The 19,223-nt window shown below is 45.0% G+C and overlaps 1 protein-coding gene across 4 annotated transcripts; it reads right to left on the reverse strand.

The window, feature by feature from the left end:
• Positions 1-133: 133 nt before the first annotated feature.
• KCTD20 (potassium channel tetramerization domain containing 20) lies at positions 134-19,222 on the reverse strand. Of its 4 annotated transcripts, none has more exons than XM_065038835.1 (9): positions 19,139-19,222; positions 16,979-17,051; positions 6,670-6,866; positions 6,099-6,378; positions 5,453-5,555; positions 4,792-4,912; positions 4,307-4,504; positions 3,731-3,841; positions 134-3,182 (listed from the first exon to the last, which is right to left on the reverse strand). In XM_065038835.1, exons 3-9 carry the CDS (start codon positions 6,815-6,817, stop codon positions 2,890-2,892), a joined length of 1,254 nt encoding a protein of 417 aa, XP_064894907.1. In that variant the 5' UTR covers positions 6,818-6,866; positions 16,979-17,051; positions 19,139-19,222; the 3' UTR covers positions 134-2,889. The 4 variants fall into 4 exon arrangements, with proteins under 4 accessions (XP_064894907.1, XP_064894908.1, XP_064894909.1 ...); XM_065038836.1 differs by having other exon boundaries at positions 18,430-19,146; XM_065038837.1 differs by lacking the exon at positions 19,139-19,222 and adding an exon at positions 18,227-18,363.
• Between the last annotated feature and the right edge of the window lies 1 nt (position 19,223).

The raw sequence follows: 19,223 nt of genomic DNA on the forward strand, positions 1-19,223 counted from the left end.
ATGTGCTGCTTTTAGAACATCAGCGGCAGGAGTTGGTAAACTGGTAGTAACGCCTCCGTACAGCTGCTGCAGCCCCTGCCCATTCTTCTACTCCACATTTAAACCATTTTTTAAAAGAGCCAAACAAGTCACATATAATTTATACTTTATTACAGAAAAACAATACATCTGTAGTTCATACACACCACGGGTAACACTTCAGTATATCTAGAATAAGACAAATCTTGACCTTGTACCTGAAGTAGGTGACCATGAGAGCAGGAAAAGCAAATGCATCCTTTTTCAAGTTGATTTAGTGTTCCAATGGAACTCTACTAACAAAAATAAATCCAAAATTCATCTCTAATTACTTGGGAAAGTCAATTAAGTGGAGTGCTGAAAAGTGCCTGGAACTCAGGGAAGCTGGCTGCCTCCACCCCATGTGGAAGGTGCACATTGGTTACACTGGGTACCAACAAAGCTCCTCCAAGATCCCTCGGGGCAAGTGCCGGTCGCAATTCAGCGCTGGGGTCACTATTTCTAATAAACCGAGTCCTTCAAGAGGCTGAGCTGCCGCTGGGCTCTGGGACGGACACTCGTGGGGGTTGTTTGAGCTCAATCGGACCTGGATGCCCTGACAGCCCTGCAGGCAGCGCTCAGCAACCCCGATGTGTGCCAACTGCAGTTCCAAGCCAGCTGGTCAACACCACCACACGTTTACTTAAAACTTACGCTGCTGTAAAAATAAATACACACCAAAAAAACTAAAATCCATAGGGTCTGGGGGGACAGTCTCACCCCAACTTCATCTGACTTGTGGGAACGGCGCGTCACCAAGGCAGGTAAATGGGTTGGGTCTGGTCCCCAGTAGGGAGGTTAACGGTCCATATGTCTTCCTTTCTCTACTACAAAAATAGATATTCACCAAGAGCAATGACGGGAAGTGACTGCACAGCATCTCTGTGCAGATACTGAAGGGCACTTCTCTAGAATGATCCAATGACACACAGGGAGGATTTTTTAAGAGCCGCCAGGTGGACGTGGGCATCCGAACCCCCGGGACTCTCAGGAGGCCCAAAACACTTTTGGAAATCTTCCCTTAGGCACTTATAAAAGGAAGAAATCTATTTGCTGCATTTAGGAAAGAAGCTAAGAACAGAAACGCTGCCCAGAATGGAACCTGTATCCATACAAATGGATGTATCTGGAAGTATATGCCTTGGCAGAGATTTTGTTACTCGTAACTAAAACAAGGCTCATAAACCTTCAGGGAAATTTGTGCTTGATATTGTCACGCTACTTCCACTGATAAAAACAAACATCCTTAGCAGCAAACAGTAACAGAAATCTCCAATGCTAAGTCTACCATACACTTTGCAGACAGATGGAGAATAAAAGTTTGCTTGATGATGGAACCCTGGCAACAAAGGATTAAACTTTCTAGGATCAGACTGACACTCACCTCTCTTCTGCCAAGTACGACCAGGTAACTCAATGTGTAAGCAGCACAGGTTTCAACAGCAGCCGATTGCAAGAGAACTAACCTGAACTTAACAACTGAGCTCCTTCCCTCCGTTTCTTTTTGAATGGCTTTCAGCTTTTCTTTGCACCAGCACCATGTTGCAGTACTCCGCGTTGGGTCCATCAAACCTTTCCACAGTCATCAGGAACAATGGCTCTAACATAACTGAGCTAAAACCAGCCTGGAGTGTGTCTGTACCCGCAGTCACAGCTTTGTTGGGCCTGAATCCAAAATGGACAGAGCCTTAACCACAGACCAGGATTATATATTCAGAGTAGCAAAGGAAAGCTGCTCCTAGGAACATGTATTTTTCTCTACTGAAGGCTGGTTTCCTGTTGGTATTTCTTAGCTGCCTGACAGCAAAATGGTGCAGTCAGTTCCAAACTGGGGAGAACGTAGCTGGCCTTTGAACGCTGCAAGAGCAGGATGCTCCTGGGACACTCTAGAGAAAGCCTGACTCACGAAGGTTGATGAGACCAAGGATTTCACTCAGGTGGTAAACTAACTGTACTGGGAGCTCCTCCACTGGCCTTTTGTCTTAGCAGGGGATGGAGGAAACAACTGGAAGTCTTCAGCATGCACAGTCACTTCTAGAAAGCTTCTTATATCTATCAGGCTACTAAACAGATTTACTTTGTTGGTAAAATATCAACTACAGTCTCTTCTTTTTGGCTTCTTCCTTCAGGATCATCTAATAGTTTACAGACAACATCCCTAAAACCAGTGATTCCATCTTACAGCGAAATATAGCTGGGAAATTCCTGTGAACAGGCATATGCTTCCTATTGAACTAGTTCATCCTTCCCTACAACAGCGGAACAACACGCTGGGTGCAAAGCCAGGTGGCAGTGTAAACAGGTTCCTCTGCACTCAGCATTTGTTTTTTGCTTTCATTCCTCCACACTCAGGATTTTGCTGCCACAACTGTGCTACATCTCTGCTGGTTGATGAAAGAGCATCATCCCGCCTGCTTTGATGTTCGGTCCTTTGTAACTGATTATCTCAAAAGCAAAGCTAAGTGCCTAATGGTAAAGGAAAGCTTTGTCTTGACAGGCCCAGAATTTCCTCTCTCATGTCAAACAAGATGTTTCTAAATACTTCTGCTCCTCTTTTAGAAGTTCACGTAAAATATTCAGCACCCACAAATCTGGAAGCCTTTGTAGTAGAAACAAACAGCATAATTTCTTTTTGTTTGAGGAGACATTACGTTTGATTGCACAATTAGACTATGGAGTGTGGCTCTTTAATAACATGCTTGAAATATGACAGCGCAGTAAGAGCATGAAGGAGGATAAAGCACCTTGCAGGAGTCTGTGTTCCATCGCCTGGGATGAAACTACGCTGAGACGTTCCCAGATTAAGCAGGACTATCCAACCCTGAGCCACGACTAATCTGGTAGATCATTAACAGCCATTTGGGAGAACGGTGCGTTTAGCCTGTCGAGTTCATCTACTTGTGGGGGGTGATGCATTATAACCTCGTGGTCCTCCGAAACATCATCACCCACAGTGACCAGGTTTGTTAGAGATTTGCTCCGAACACACTGGAAATCAACGTGGCGGCTCTTGCCTTCTTCCTTTTCCCATGACATCTGGATGAACGGCCGTTGAACGTAGTTGTATATCACTTCTGACCGGCCGCCAGGCCTCCTCTTCACCTTCTCTTTACAGGTGGGATATCCTGAAAACACAGACAGCCCGTCAGTTGCACTACACACACCTCTGACTTGCACAACAGCCAGGCAGGAGTGATTACGGGGTTACTTCGTACACAAGTGCTCACACTCCTCATTATTGACTTGCGAAAGATGGCTTTCTTTTCCCTCGAAAAGCCCGTGTAGCATTGTGTGTAGTCACAGGATCGATGTCTGCACAGTGTTAGCAAACTGTGAGCAAACATCAGCTACTAGAAAACCAAGTCTCCCAGGACAGAGCACGTTCTCCAAGCTCCCTAAGGGGACACCTGGATCAGCAGGTAGGAGCGTGACCCCCCTTTCCTGTTTGCTTGGTATGCATCTCCCATTTTTCCCCTTAACTTTTAAGCCTCCTGGCCTATTTCAGTGTAACAAGGTAGAGGAGAAGATGCCCAGCTTCTGCTAGTTGCATGAAAATAAATTCCCAGTAAAACACAGATCAAACCAGAAAATGCCAAGAGTCCAGAGGAAACCAGGCTTTCCTGACTACCGAGTCACCTGCTTTAGAATTTCCTTTGCTGAAGAAATACTTTACCTTCAATGCCAATGCGAATGTTTTTCAGGCCCCGTTCCTTCAACACAGCTTTTGCAACATCACGATTCTCAATGTACTTGAAGAATCTGTACAGCTTGGAACTGTAAAGGACTTAAGAAATAAAAGGGGTGATTAGAATCTACAAGGAGGGACCTTCTCCCTGTTTTTGACGCACTCAGCTGCAGGGTGCCAAAAACTAGGTCTGGTTTCCAAGAACTACTTCAGGTGGCTGTTCTCAGCCCTGGGATTAGCCACAGCTCCTCGGTGGGAGGGTGGCAATAGACATCACGGCCTGCATAGAATGGGTGGCGATGGGGGTGTAAAGCAAAGAGTACTGACTCTCCAGAGAGCCAGGAAAAGGCCGAGGGGGAGGCAGCGAGCAAAAGGAAGCAGCTCAGCCCAAAGCTATCCTGCTGCTGGCAGCAGCCGGTTCAGAGGAATGTACAAAACAGGACTCCATGCGCCAGCAAATCTTCCTGAAGGAAGACACCTTTTGGGCAACGGGTCCTTTCCTCAGGGCCAGATGTCGGGGTGCACGGCACAGGCAGCGCCGGGAGCCCAGCGCAGCGCCCTTACTTTGCGAGTACTCCTCTCCCATGGGAGGAGGGTGATCTTCATCCCAGTCCACGGTGTCTTCATCCGTCAGCACCACGATGTGGCACTCGCGTTCCCCTTTCCTCGCACTGTCCACCATGATGGGCAGGATCAGCTCCTCCAGGTAGCTGTCAAACTGCTTGTGCGCACCATCATTGGAGAGCTCATGTAACAGAGCACCTAACGAGACACAAGTTGTACCATGAGCTTTTTTACACACTATGGAAGTCTCAGCTCTACACTTTGCAGCCACATTGAAGGGCACAGCTCACATTCTTCTTTAGACAAACTCCTTAACAAATGTTCAGATGCATCAACAGTCTCCAGCTTCAGAACTGTATGAGACTGCATTGCCATTAAAATACCCACCAAGGTCCAATGAATACAGCAAAACAGTAAAAAACTGAATAATTAACCCATTATGATACTTAACTTGAATTTCCCACTGTGTTTCTCTCCGTACTTACTTAAATCTTGACATTTGATTGTGTTGAAATCAAAGTTTATGCAGAGGTAATCACACGTGTCTCGGAGGTCTGGGATGGAAATCCCATCAGGGCAGTTAATGATTCCGGTTTTGTAATAATCCTGCAAATAAAAGGACAGTTTTTGGAGATAAAAATTCAGAACAGCTTGGACTCTCATCATTTTTACTTAGCTCGTTGTTTTATTAACCAACATTGCAGAGTTCCAGAGGCTATATATAGCTGTGTGAACGGTACGAACAGCCCTGCTTGTCTGAGAATCTGCGTCTCTTCACAGATCCTCTTGGGTCTGATAAACTGTGAGCTCCAGTTTTTTTCCCATGGCACAGGGTTTCGTAACATCGCATACTACATATGGATTTATCACATATGCATTTATATGCAATCATGAGGTCAGGCCATGGCTCAGGAACCACAACGGCATCACACAAGAAAGGTAAATGGCAACACAAGCAAATGTTTGAAATGATTACTCATTCCAAAGTCTATTTGTTTTTTTTAATCACAATACAAAACAGTAATAAAGGAATCTGGCCCAGGGGTGTGCAGCTGCCTGGGAGATGGCTCAGTCCTGCACATGTGACAAACAGATTGTTGTTGTTGCCTTATTTTTTCTTCCCTCAATGTGCAAACATCACCTTACCAGCACAGTCCGGAACACGGCTGAGCTAATTCCTTCTGCAATTTCGTATTCTCCCTTTTCATTTGGCCTGGTGAAGTTATATTCTCTTCCTGGTCCAAACATCCTGATAAAAAGAAACAACATCTATTTAAGTGCACAGGTATACTTAAACACTTTCATTCTAGAGAGCAACAGGTGCTGCCATTACACAAATGAGTGCTGCTTGTTGCATCAATTGGCTCCAACCTTTAAGCTACATTACAGGGAGCTGAGTAATTTCTCTTATGGGAGAGTATCAGAAGATCAGCAGGAGGAGGACAGAGAGTTATCATTTTCTGCACTCTGGAAGGGAATTTATCAGCTCCGAACAGACGTACCACTTACAAACACAGCAACCACTTGGAGAGAAGGCAAAGGCAGACTGTGTCTCGCCAGAAGTGCGCATTGTTTGAAGGAAGTCCATCGAAGAGGGAATGTTATCTGGAGAATCACCAACTCCCTCTGCATCTCACCTTCAAGGCCCCACCCACAGCCAAGTTCTGAACAAACTCAATCTTGCTTCACTTGTGTGCACAGATGAGATCACAAAAGAAACATCGGGTTTTGTTCCATTTTAGCAAACATTTGACCCCCTTGAGCTACCTTGAAAATAGCGGAAATCACTCACCTTCCCAGCATAGTATCAGGATGAGCAGTGAAAATCTGGGGGTTCACTGCAAAGCGAGTGCCATCGACCACAAGCGTTACTTTCTCCGGAGCCGCCGTTTGTGAAGTGTTGCTTGATGACAAGGCGCAGCACCCGTGGCGTTCCTGGGCATTAAAATATTCTGACTGTCTCTTATTTCCATCTTGGAAATGACAGCTGTGTGTGTCGTCAGGAGCAGACAACATGCTGCTGATCTGGGGGCTCCCTGGACAAGCAGAGTGTCGGCATTCGGAATCTAAACCTGAGGGAGACAAACAAATATGCCATGGGTGAAGAGCATGAGCGCAGCAATTAAACAAGGCCAGAAATTCAGATGCACAGACACCAAACACTGGCATGTTCTCTCAGAGGAAAGATGGCAAGGACGCACGCAGGTGCTTTACGCTTATGGAGCTCGATGCCCGGTTCCTGGTGAGCATGCAGCTGCAAACTGCCTTGGAATACTGGAATTTCTCCAAAACATAACACCTCTCGCAAAAAAAATTAAGGATATATCTCCCTTAAAGACCTAAGGTGAAGACGTTATTCTCACCCTCAGTCCTGGGAGCTGCGGCAGGGCTGTGGCCTCCGAGCACATCACTCCCATCTGACCCATGGACGCCTACAGTTACGTTTTCCACAGAGCAACTGGACTCGGAATTTCTTGACCAGTCTGTCCCAGCAGCACAGTTCACGTTCATGCTGGGCCTCCGCGACGTGAGGAGCTGGTTGCGTTTCCTAAGAGAAGAGCTAAGAGAGAAAATACCAGGTTGTTAGTTTGGAAAGAAGCTCCCAAGCAATAAAGCTCAAATCTGTGTCTTTTCTCTTCGGCTCATCTTTTGTCCTCCTATTGCCTTGGACAAGAAACAGCTCTTCTTTCTTGGCTTCAAGTGTTTTCCTTTCACTCTCTCAAACATAAACCACCAATTTCCTCATTAATGAATCTTCCCAGTTTCCCCCTTGCAGAACAATTGTCCTGTGTCTTTTCTCTTGGCTGAGAGAAGAGCCCAGGGCCTGCGGGTGCCATGTCCGGAGCACGGCAGAACACTGACATCGCTGGGCACGAACCAGAGCAAACACAGCACTAATAAAACAACAAAATGCCACACAAGAGCTGGCGAGTTTTCTGCTCAGGCCCTGCTGGGGATGGAGGCCGAATGAGCAGCTCCGTGGAGGGTTTCAAGCCCATCGCTCCTGGCAGCCACAATTCCTTCCTCTTGTTCCACAAAACCAATACTAGGCTGCCAGCATGATCATACCTGTATATTTTTAGAAAATCTGATGCTTACGCATCATGTGGTATTTTTAACATGACAAATATATTGCAATCACGCATACAACCCAGCGGGGAAACCACTGATGACTTCAGAAGGCCACACTCAGGCCTGACCAGCTTACAAACGTCCTGGTTTCCTTTCATGCCTCGGATCAAGGTGAACTACCCACGGTGAGAATGAATACCTATAAATAATAATTAGCACTATTCATCTTCAAAGCTTTTTTTACTAATATTAACTGCTCGTTGCTTCTAAGAGCCCTGGGAAACACTGCAGGGAAGTCTTTTATGAGACAAAACAGGGACACGCAGGAAAAGAGACCGAATCTTCAGGACCAACCGGAGTCTCAGGCCCAATAACCACCTCGGTGTTACTCTGACTTCCAGCACGTTCACTGCTGCTGCTCCCTGGCCGTGCAGTGGCAGCTGCCCCGCGGCCAGCAGGACAAACACCAGCAGCTTACAGCTGCTTGGCAGGTGTTTCCACGCACGTTTTTACCCTCTGGTGAGCACAGAGCTGATGGGAGCAGTCAACGAGCACCCTGGATGCTTCACTCACGACTCTGTAACTTGTTTGTGTGCCATTCGCAAACCCAGCGGTGAAGAAAGGCAGAGAACGCCGAGCACGTCGAGTGAATCGGATGGTCAGCGATCCTCCCCTCTTCCTAAACCACAGCATAACCAACAGGACTTAAATAAGACTCCAAACAACTCATTTTTAGGGTGACAACACTCCTTTAAATCTACAAAAACATTCCCATGTACAATTATTCTCAGAAATATGAGCAAGCAGGAAACACGCGTATGCAGGGTGTGCCTGACCTAATTCTGCAGTCGACTACTTTAGAACAAGATGGATTTCTAATATAATTGTACGCTTTTCAAAACAGTTTAGCCTTGCTTTAACTTCTTAAAAGATATCCTCGGAACATGCCTAAAGTTTCTCGAAACATAAAAGCAGAAAAACAAATTAGCAACTTTCTAATTTCCATTAAAACTATTTCCTTGCCATGGTCAGGTGTACTGTCCCTGAGGATTTTAAGAACTGAACTGGAGAAAGTGTGGCAAGGAACAAGTAGAGAAGGGTAATGGCAAAACCTGCCAGGCTGGGCCTGCCCTGGTCCCAAAAGCTTCTGGTCTTACGTTCCACTTTGTTCCCATCTGCATTCCCAGTGAGAGGGAAACACGGCACCATTAGGACACTGGAATAGACAAAAATCAGTATAAAACCTGCCTGTTAAAACACATCTTAAGTGTGAACCATACAAAGCTCATCTAGAGTTTAAAATGCAAGAATCTGCCTTTCCTTTTACAAGTTGCTTGGAGTAAACACATGCCTATCGATTCTTTATCTACCAGAAATTCAAAGTGAGTTGACGAGCCCACACTGTCAGTATTGCACAGTTTACACTAGAATAAAGGCACTTGCAAAGCAATGACATCCTGGGGTTAAATCCTGCTCCCTGCTTTCGGTCAAACTGTACAGCCTTTAAACATTTGAAGATTCAGAGGGTCTCTCATTCATTAGCAGGTGTTTTATATATACTCTGTACCGCAGGAGAACAACATTAAAGTGCATTGACCCAAATTGCATCAGATAGAAAATCTACCTGGAGCCTCTAAATGTGCTTTTCTCACACCTACTAATGATCCTCTTTTCATTTGCTGCTCTAGACAGGAGCAGAACCAGACAATAAAAGGGTGATTTATAGGTTGAACGAGCACAGGCACATTACAAAAGGCTTTTCCCTTGTTATGAAATAACTCTATCAATATACAGTGGATTCCTTTTCCATCTGGCTTCGAAACATAGATGGAAAATCATGTCCAGCAGGACTGATGCAACGCAGGACAGGCTGCAAATGCTGGCAGGAGACAGCAAGAGAGCTGGTGAAACGCTCAATTGTTTTCTCCTATTCTGTGCATAGTGCTTTACTGTTCACAAAGTCTACAGACTCACTCGTTGACTCGAGCCTTAACAAAAACGCACTATTTCTACAAATGCAATTCAAAACTACAGTCTGCGAGATGGTTTTGATGGTTTGACACTGCACATCCACACTGTGCTGTAAGACCCACGGTTCACCAGCTCCTCCCGCTGCCAGCGCCCGCTTCACACGCTGCAAAATCACATCCGACCCGCGCTGGGCCCCGCTCCCACCGCAGCTTTGCTTTTGCCAATCTATAATCACCACGGTTAATACATGCAGAAAACTCCTTGAGATTTATTAACTTGAAGCGAGTTTTCCAAAATAGGAAAGTTATATACCGTGCCAGCCGCATCAACTGGAACAGATGAAGTGCATCCAATGCTGTCCTACCACTGGGTGTCTCAGAAGGGAAGGAAATTTCTGAATAAGGCAACAGGTTAATGCTACTTCCCTCCCCATGAAGCTCACAGGTATTACTGTTAAACAGCACAATCAAGCCACCCGGAAAGGCTGTTTCCACAATTCACACTATCAGGTTAAAGACAGTCATCTGCAAACCACAGTTCTTATATTTGATCCTCATAAAGAGCTTCTTAACACTATAGTCATGGCAGCTTCGCTAGTGCTGGTTAAATTCGGTCAGCAATCCCCATAAAGCCGGCCATGCCCATGGGGAACATCCACCTCCTAGGGAGAAGGATGGAATACGCAGATCTGATCAGTGTAAGGGGGAAAACTTGGGTGAAAAATGAGCTTTTGCAAATATAAGAATGATCTTCTGCTCTAGACACATGAAAAACAAATGTTCACCTGCCAAAATACAGAATACTGAGCTAAATCAAGTTTTAAGTACAAGTTACACTTTGCCTTCACCTGTGCTGGATTAAGCTACAAATACTTATGTAAAAATCTTCAACAGGAGCAACAGCAGCAGACAGTTTTGCCCTGTATCCTCTGTTCCACCATTTTCTGCAGAACTACTTACAAAAGCTTCAGAGAAAACACATGTTTTAACAAAACATAAAAGCAAGAGCTATCTTAACCATTTAGGTTTTAAAATGCTGTTTTCTTTCTCAATTTTTCTTCTTTTAGGCAGCTAAATCTAACTTGGTCTCAAATTCATGACAATTCCTACATTTACACTACAAGAAGTCAAGCTTCTCAGTTATAAACTATAGCAAAAAAGCATAAGGAAAACAGCATTTCTGAGAAGGCTCCAAGCCCCTGGTACACCTGCAGCCATCAGAACTTCTGAACAGAAATGATAACCCACATTTCCTATTTTAACTCCGGAGCAAACCCTGTGCCGAGACCCCTCTATACAACACAGCTCCTTACTTACTGGCGGCTCATATGTTCTCAGTGCAGCCAGCACCAGTGTCTTGAAATCCTTCTTTAACAGAGGGAAGCACCAAGTCACAGCGAAGCTTCAGAGTTTAAACTGTTTGGAAAGCAATGGTCACTCCCCCAAAGCCCAGATGTCTGATTCATGTAAATATTTCAGTTTAAGAGTCCCACCCCCCGAGCTGATTCATGAAAAGTTGGAACACAACTATCTGCACAGTAACAAACAGCTTTATTGTAAGCCTCCTATCTTCAGCAAAAGTCCCCCAAAAGCTCTCCTCCTGGTTCAGGCTGGTTTTGCACAAATGGTGTGGTAGAAAAGGCGCAGTTTTATTAAACCCTCGACGCCGTGTGGTTAAATAAGCTCGTGCCACCACTCATGTGCCACACATCCCTCACACGGGCACAACGGAATTAACTACCAGAATTTCTGAATATGTACAGAACCACGTTCATACTCATCCCCGAGTCCAGAAGACCTTGGACTCGGGCCCAAACAAATCTATGGTAACTGGGGATAAAATGAGTTATTTTGATATGAGATGCATTGCTAACGAGCCCCAATGAAAAGCAGCACCTTCTCTTAATGCTTACCCCTAAGATGTATCTGCATTGCTCAGAGACTGCTGCAAACACCATTTCCCAGAAGAGAACTAAATATATCACAAATCATCAATAATACGTATTTTTAATGCAAATAGAGCCTGAAGAAGTCCAAGAGTATTTTTATCCTGGCTCATGGCAGTGATAAAGCACGTCTGTGCACTGACAGGTTCTGAAGTCTGATCATTACATAGCACCTGATTAATGGAAGAGATATCTTATTAAAAACAAACCAATCAATCCAACCTAATATAAGTTGTCACTAATTTACTAACTCGCTTATCTTTGTACTGTACGTATGTGCAACATATTGCATGCACACACTATTACACTCGGTTTGGGGGCATGCCATTCATTCTTCAATGCCCAATCATCTCATCTGCCCAGATCCAGGTGGAACAAAGCCCCTGTGGCCTGTTAAGGAGGTTGGGGGGATGTAAAGTAAAGCAACAGCCTCCAATCACTGGCCCACCCAATGTGGGGCGGGTTGCCACCGTTCAGGACCCCAAAAATCCCCAGAGAGCACACAGTGCTCGAGATCACCCCCAATTCTGACCCGCAACACAGGCACCATAAACCACCCTCTTTGCTTTTGGTGCAGCAACCAGCCAGCGCGGGTCCTCTATTAAACATCAGTGTACACCACCACACACCACAGTTTTAATAGGAGCGGGTTATTCTACAGCAGGACACGTGCTGAGAGAATATTCAGACTAAAACAAAACTCCTCACTTACTGAGCTTTGAGTTTCTTACACAGTCGATATTCCACTCATTGCAAAAAGCACCTACTTGCCTTGACTCTTATTTTAGAAAGGCTGCGAGCGGCTTCAACTCCACCTTCCTTCCCTGGAAGGGATCCCAACAAGTAACTGCTCGCTCATTCCCTGCTACCGCTCCAACTGCCATTCATTTTTAACCAATTACATGGCGAAAAGCTAACAACAGATAGCAGATTTTTGAAAGTTCAATGCAGTTACAGTAACTATTCGTCAAAGAGATTTCAGAACAACAGAGCGTACGGGATAAAAAACCAAAACACAACCAGGGAAACAGCATAGTGATGGAAGAAATGCAGTTCTATTTGAAAGTAAATAGAAAAACCAGCTCATGTGTACTCCAGGCAGGAGGAGCCCAGTGCTTACAGATGGACCTGCCCAAGCTCTGGTCTGCAGAAACAACGAGGCTCTCCCAATCGATCACATTCTTGAACTCCCATTAAGATATAGACAATAACAAAAAGCAAAACAAACACAAGGCCATGGTGCAGCCGCGTTAGTCAACTCTGCAACTAACACTCGAGTCATCCAAAACCAAAACAAACACAAGGGTTTTATTTAGCACAATCGCAGCTCTTCAGGAAAGCACGTCTTGATTTATTTGGAGGGAGGCAAGAGCAGGGGCTAAAATTCCAGCTGGGTAAAGCCAATCATTAGCACTCTGTCAATTGATGTCAGCAGAGAACTCGATACCTTATTTTCAAGAACTGAAAAACATCTTGCTCAAGATTTCAAAACTACCCAAGGTTTACGATGGTACGTTGGCAAGACACCTCTTGCTTTGTTTACATGTCTGGATAAATATTTTACATGTCACATACAGTTATAACACTTTCTAAGAATATTCCATTACATTCTTTCTTATGTGACTAATAATTCTTTCACAAAAATATTTGGCTAGTGTCGTGTTTCAGCAAAATTAGCCAGGAACTGTAGCCATATTTTGTGGGAGTTTAAAAAAAGGGCAAATACCACTAAGAAAAATACAAAATTGAAAAAGCAGAGACGATGCCTATTTCAACACACATAATGAGGTGTTCGTGCAGAGGAAAGGTGCCCATGTGGGCACTGAATAAGGTCACTCTGGAAAGTGGAAAGTTCTAAAATTGACATGTATTCCAGAACAGTCCACTCCAGCTCATTTTTAATTTGACAGGCAAGCAAGCCATCAATACTGTAGCCAAAACTGCAGTTGGCTTTGCCAGTGTTTATCTCAGAGACAACAAGCAGAAGAAAGGCTAAGCATTTAAAAAACAATCTTTATTCAAGGAAACAGTCTTTAAAGTCTGTCCTTGTGAGGAATATTCAGCTCCTCTGCTGCATAATCCAAGAGATTCACAAATAAATCAGCATATTCCAGCAGTAGAGCTTATGCATGATTTTAATAAATCCTTAACAAGAAGATAGGTCTTACTGTGGAGCCTGCTAATTAAAGGGTACATTAATGTACAAAGAAGCTCTCTCTAACCCTGGGATTTCAACTCAATCCCGACCAGACGCGACCAAAGCCATGACATTTCAGAGCTTTTAACGTGCGCTGCATGAAATGAGCTTGCTGTTTGCAACCTGGCTGTCATCTAGAGGACCCACTTACAAGAAACCACCACCACTACGTAAAGCTCTCGGTGGTAAATCGGGACCCAGAGTCCCATGGGCAGAAGTCTCGGCACACTCGACACCAGCGGGTGAACGTTTCTTCCAGCCCCATCTGTGCTCGGCTCCTTGTTGGGGCTCCAGCTGCTCTGCGGGTCAGTAAAGCCTCTAAATCTCATGGCTGTCAATCTGCCTGGCTCAAGTTCACAGGAGGTTTTGTTTTGAATTGTTATTTTTAATTCAGCTGTGACTGTCTCCTAATTCAAGATAAGATGCTAAGTGTCTGCAACACAGGGTGAGAGACCAGAGAAAAGTCTATTTTCTGCATTAGTAATAGTTTCATCTCTCAGAAATGCAATAATTCCACTCTACAAGGGGTGAAATGGCATTTCCCATGGTTGCATGCAACACCTTTAAAATAGGACTTATCAGCGCCATGTGAAGACAGATACACACGCCACAGCCATGGCACATTAACCAATTTTCTGAAAACAATTGAGATTAAAAACCAGCTTTTAAAAGGAGAGGCTAACCCCATGATCTTGGCAAAGAACATTTTGTAATAGGGACGTTTGACAGACAGGGCCCCATTTAAATATAGCGCAGCCCTAATGCACTAAGCTCTCCGCAGCTTTATAATTACCCGTAAACAGAAATCCAGTTTCCCCCTTGCTTGGCCCACACTAGGTAACACCATTATTAGGCTGGTTTCACTTCAGTATCTTGCACAGCACATAACCATCTCAAACCCAGCTGTTTATCACTGCTCCTCACGTCTGACAGCAAAACCGCACGTAAGTAAAAGCATTTCCTCACCATCAAATATGTACTTCTAGGTCTTTCTGAGAGCTGTGCATCACACAGCCCCGCAAGGGAACTACCATCGCCAGCACTGACGTGGAGCTGAGTCACAGCTACATTTTCATCCCATTTAACAGCAGCCAGAACAGCACAGCTGTCTGAGCACAGCTTCACCCCAACATCTGACAAGGGACAGGCTGTGACAGACACACGCTCGGGCCCCGTTACAGGATCTGAAACAGGGGACTATTCTGGGAAGTGATAAGGAGAAAGCTCCTCTCCCACCTGCTGCTCACACATGCCCAAGAAATGCACATGATCAATATTTTTCTCCATTAGTGTAACATCCCAATCGATGGCTTTCGATCATACTCAAAAAGGAGCTTTTGAATTGCTGTGCAGTACAGCTTAATCCAGAGATAAGCAGCACTAAGGGGAAAAGCTAAAACCTGTCCAGTCCAAAATGACTCAAACATTTGCTAATTTACACACCAGAAGAACAGATCTCATCGAAACTGTAGATACAAGCAAAACCTTAATCTTTCGAGGGACTTTATTTTAAAACTAAACCAGAGCACAAATGCAGCTGAACCACCTGATTTGAAGATCACTGACTAATCCTATGGTTTTTCATATTTACCACCTGGCCTGCCTGAAAGGAAAAAGAACAAAGTAGATCCTATAGGAAACAGCCTGGAGAAAAAAGATTGTGCTCATACATGTTAGAGAAACTCCACATATTTAACATATAAAATTGTAACAGCAAATCAACACTTCCTGAAATTTAAATAGTCTATATTTCTTTCCTATTCCTTAGTTGGTCTCCTGAACAAAGTTACAAGAAATAAGGCAAACTTTTTTGAAAACCTCCAAAGACTCCTTTGCCAATACATGCACTGAAGTATTTTTCTAAAAATGGTACTTGTAATAAACGCCTTTGCTATCGCAAACTTCCATCTCCCGAGCCTGGATTGGTCGCCAGCACCTCAGGAAGGGCTGACTTCCCACAAAACATTCAGCTACAAGGAGGTTTGCAAGCGCCTGCCAGAACATTTATATCAATGGATGAGGGAACTCATTCATAACCACCAGCTGCTCCAGCAGATAACATTCCAGGCAGATGGAACCTTTTCCACGGCTACAGATTATGCAGCTCCATCGTTTTTAATCTACTCACCCAGAGGAAGAAGAAATTAGCCAGCTTTCACATCCACTAAAGCTTCCTTATTCTGGTTTCCTCTGTTATTTATTACAGTTATGTTGAACTAGCGGATGATATTAAGCACACATGAACTGGAAGAACTGTAAAATCCACCCAGATAATTTCCAGTCCTACTAGAAACTCTGATGCTGCTACAACACAGCAGCTGGGAACGGTTTCTCTCTTCCTGCTTTCTCCCTACTCGCCTCCTTTGTGGACCTTTCACTCCAGTTTCTCCTGCAGTCATTCAAGTCATAAAGCAGCTACCACTTAGAGAAAAATGATGTCAATGATTATTAAACTCAGAAAATCACTAACTTTAGGACACATGCTCAGCCAGGACAGCTAAGAGAACATCCTGCAGTGACACATGGAATCACAGATTAATTTCAGGAAATGTCGCCTGCTTTTTTCCCCAGTGGAAAGAGATCCAGCTATACCTTCTAGACGCAGAATTATATTTACTGAGGAAACCCTTCTTTTATGAAATATGGCCTTGCTATTTTTGCCTGCCTAACGTGTTTTTCAAAGCTACGTCACCAAAACTTTACATACAAGAAGCATTATCTGACAGCAGCTATCACTAATTATAATAGACTATTTCTTATTACTGTCACAAGAACAGCTGCCACCAGACTTGCACGTTGTCAAACTGCTCCGTTGTGACGAGCATGAGGTACAAGGTTCAGTTCTGCTACTTTTATGGCTGCCAAGCTCTACTTCCTTCTGAAAACCCTGATTCAATGGACTATTAATCACTACATCCCAAGGCACGAGTCAGATGCGTAGCGCTGATTTATGATCACTAGCTGGTATCGTATTAATTTCCCAGTTCTTGTAATACATGCTGCTGCCACGGAAGGTATGACTAATAAATTTCACTCCGTATTGTTTGTCAACAAGTTGCAAAGGCAGACCTGACACACACAAAGGTGCGCTCACATTTTTCTATCTTTATGCGATCTCCCTCACCCCTTTTTGCTTCTTTTGCGTATTTCAGTATTGGATCCCAAGCGGTTCTTTATTCTCAGAGTCAAGTGCTAACTAGTTCTCCAGTCACTCTGACAGTGAGATACATACAACCTGTTCCAATTTACAGTTCACAACAGTATTGCTGTATTTGTGTGTTCAGTAGCAAACTGATGCAACTACTGAACATTCCCCCATTCAGGAGCAATCAGTGGATTGAAACCGTCTTTAATAGCTGCAAATAACGCATCTGAGGGCAAAAGTCAGGGGAAGAACAATCTCAGCTATAACAGACAAAATTACTGAATGCTGAACAATTCACATGGCAAGGATGTCCAAAAGCCAAGAACCCAAAATTGCACCAACCTTGGCAAAAGATGGTCCACGAGCTCTAGCGAACCGGCATGTTGGAGTCAGAGCGGATGTTGGGATCAGAAACCTGAAATCAGAGTGACTTACATCAGCGGTTTGGCCAAGACCACCCAAAAAACAGATATTGCAGTCACATTGCTTCTAAAGAAAATGTTAACGATAATTCCTGAAGTCATCATTAAGTCTGGTTATGTTATTTATGAATAAAGTGAAAGAAAAGTGATGGTGGCTCCCCATGCCTCTACATTTCCCCACAGAAAAGTATTTATTATGCTGCTTGTCTGGATAACAGTTAAAGCAGCCAGCAGTTCATTTGAAAATCAGGAGATCCTTTAGACAGTTGAAGCGGCCTTTATCAGCACACACTAATTCAGCATTTTTCTTGAGAAGAAAGAACTCATTGTCCACACACTCCTCTGGATCTCCCAGCAGAACGAAGCAGTCCCAGAGTCTGTTCCCAAGTTACAGTTTTAGGGACACTTGCTTAGCATTTATTAAACAGGATTTCACCCAGAGAAAGAGCTTCCGACAGAGTCTTTGGTAAGAACATGTACCCAAGAGAGACTGCACAGGTATGTGCTATTTCAGGTAGCTCTGCAAGCCTCCTTTCAAAAGTTATTTGGCTGCCGAGTCCATCTGTCATCAGACAGTGACTTTCATCACAGGACTGTGACTTTTTAATGTAATTATTAATACAGTACCACTACTACCTACTGTTTGGCCAATATTCCTTTATGACCACAGCTTTTGGCAAAAGCAGACAAAGGTATTGTTAATTGGTATACAGCACTGAAGTCTTACAGCAAATTCATTACAAAGGGTTGAGTATTATTTACCCTTCTCCACACCCAAATATTCTACTTATGGGTTTTAAGGTATTTAAAGTGGAGTTAATAGTGTTACTTTTAACAATATTATACTCTGCTTCCTTTGATGCTCACATCACTGAAAATGTTTCTATGAACTGAGGGCAGAAGTATTTATATCCCTTAAATCCAGGTGACTGTGCAGCCTCACAGTCCAGGCACCAGGGTAAACAAGGACACACCTCACAAGGGAGAGCTGTGCCTTTCTCTTAATTCCCCAGACACAACCTCCTCCTGATTAACAGTCTGTGACTGCTGCTAATGCCAGCAGGAAGGATTGTGACTTTGTGGGGAGGATAACAGAGGGAGCACAGGAAAATTTTCTGCCTTAAAGCCATAACCTACTGCTACAATAGGATTTGAGTTTGCAGCAAACCTGGCAAAGTAATTCAAAATTCGCTCCCTTCAGAGGTGTGTTCTCAGCCTGCCAGGTTTATGTCCAATATTGCTGGTGTTATTACTACCCCTTTGCTGGAAAGCCCAAGGTCAATGAGAAGGTGGTTCAGAGAAAGCAGGATCTGACAGGGAAAGTCACAATGCAAAAGGTGCCTAATGAGCAGAAGCAGGCTGAGGTCTCACCTCCTGCATGCATTCAGGAGAAAACCTCTTAGAAAGTTCTGCTCTCTTTCAAAGCTCCAAAGGCCAGGAAGCATAAAGGAAAGAGCAACTCAAGCCTAAAAACACACTTAAAAATAACAATACACCAGCCTACAACCCCAGAACGTGCATAGGAGGGTGGCACCAGCCAGCAGCTGGGGGGGAAAGGGGCAATGGGTCAAAGATGCTGCACTGACTCAAGGGGTAACAGTCCCAGCCTCCTCTCGTAGACACGAGTGGATGCGAGGCCCCAAAGGTCCCTCCCCGCAGCAGCCTCGGGCCAGGGGGAGGCAAACCCAGCCCCACGGGTGTCCCTCCCCGGTGCACACAAAGGAGGCCCCGCACCCACACAGCAAGGGCAGCCCCTCGGCCCCGCAGAGAACAATGGAGCCCACTGTGACCCGCACATTCCCTCGGCCCACACACCCTCCTCAACACCCGCGGGGTGCAGCAAAGGCCTCCTCGACCATCCCCTTCCCCCGAGAGCACAGCTACACTGGGCGCCCCCAGGCCCGTCAGTCGCCCTCAAAGCCCAGAGAGGGCCGGAGAGGCCCCCAAAGCCTCATTAAAGGGCTGGAAAGGACTCCAAAAGGGACACGGAGGGCCGGCAAGGCCCCACAGGTCAGCCCAGGCCCCGCTCAGGGGGATAAAAAGGTCCCGGCCGCCCCCGCCGCTTTTAGGCCGCACTCACCGCGTCCCGCCGAGGCCGCTCCCTCAGGCGGGCGGAGGGCGGGGTCCCGCCGCCACGCCCCGCCCCAGCCCCCGCCGCCACCTGA

This window comes from Columba livia, chromosome 22 (assembly GCF_036013475.1).
Source record: "Columba livia isolate bColLiv1 breed racing homer chromosome 22, bColLiv1.pat.W.v2, whole genome shotgun sequence".
In the NCBI taxonomy this organism is placed as follows: domain Eukaryota; kingdom Metazoa; phylum Chordata; class Aves; order Columbiformes; family Columbidae; genus Columba; species Columba livia.

Coding starts and splice junctions, on each gene's coding strand:
- KCTD20 (XM_065038834.1), bottom strand. Junction 5,556..6,098: donor CCTGATACTATGCTGGGAAG/GTGAGTGATTTC, acceptor TCTTTTTATCAG/GATGTTTGGACCAGGAAGAG. Junction 4,505..4,791: donor AATCAAATGTCAAGATTTAA/GTAAGTACGGAG, acceptor GTGTCTCGTTAG/GTGCTCTGTTACATGAGCTC.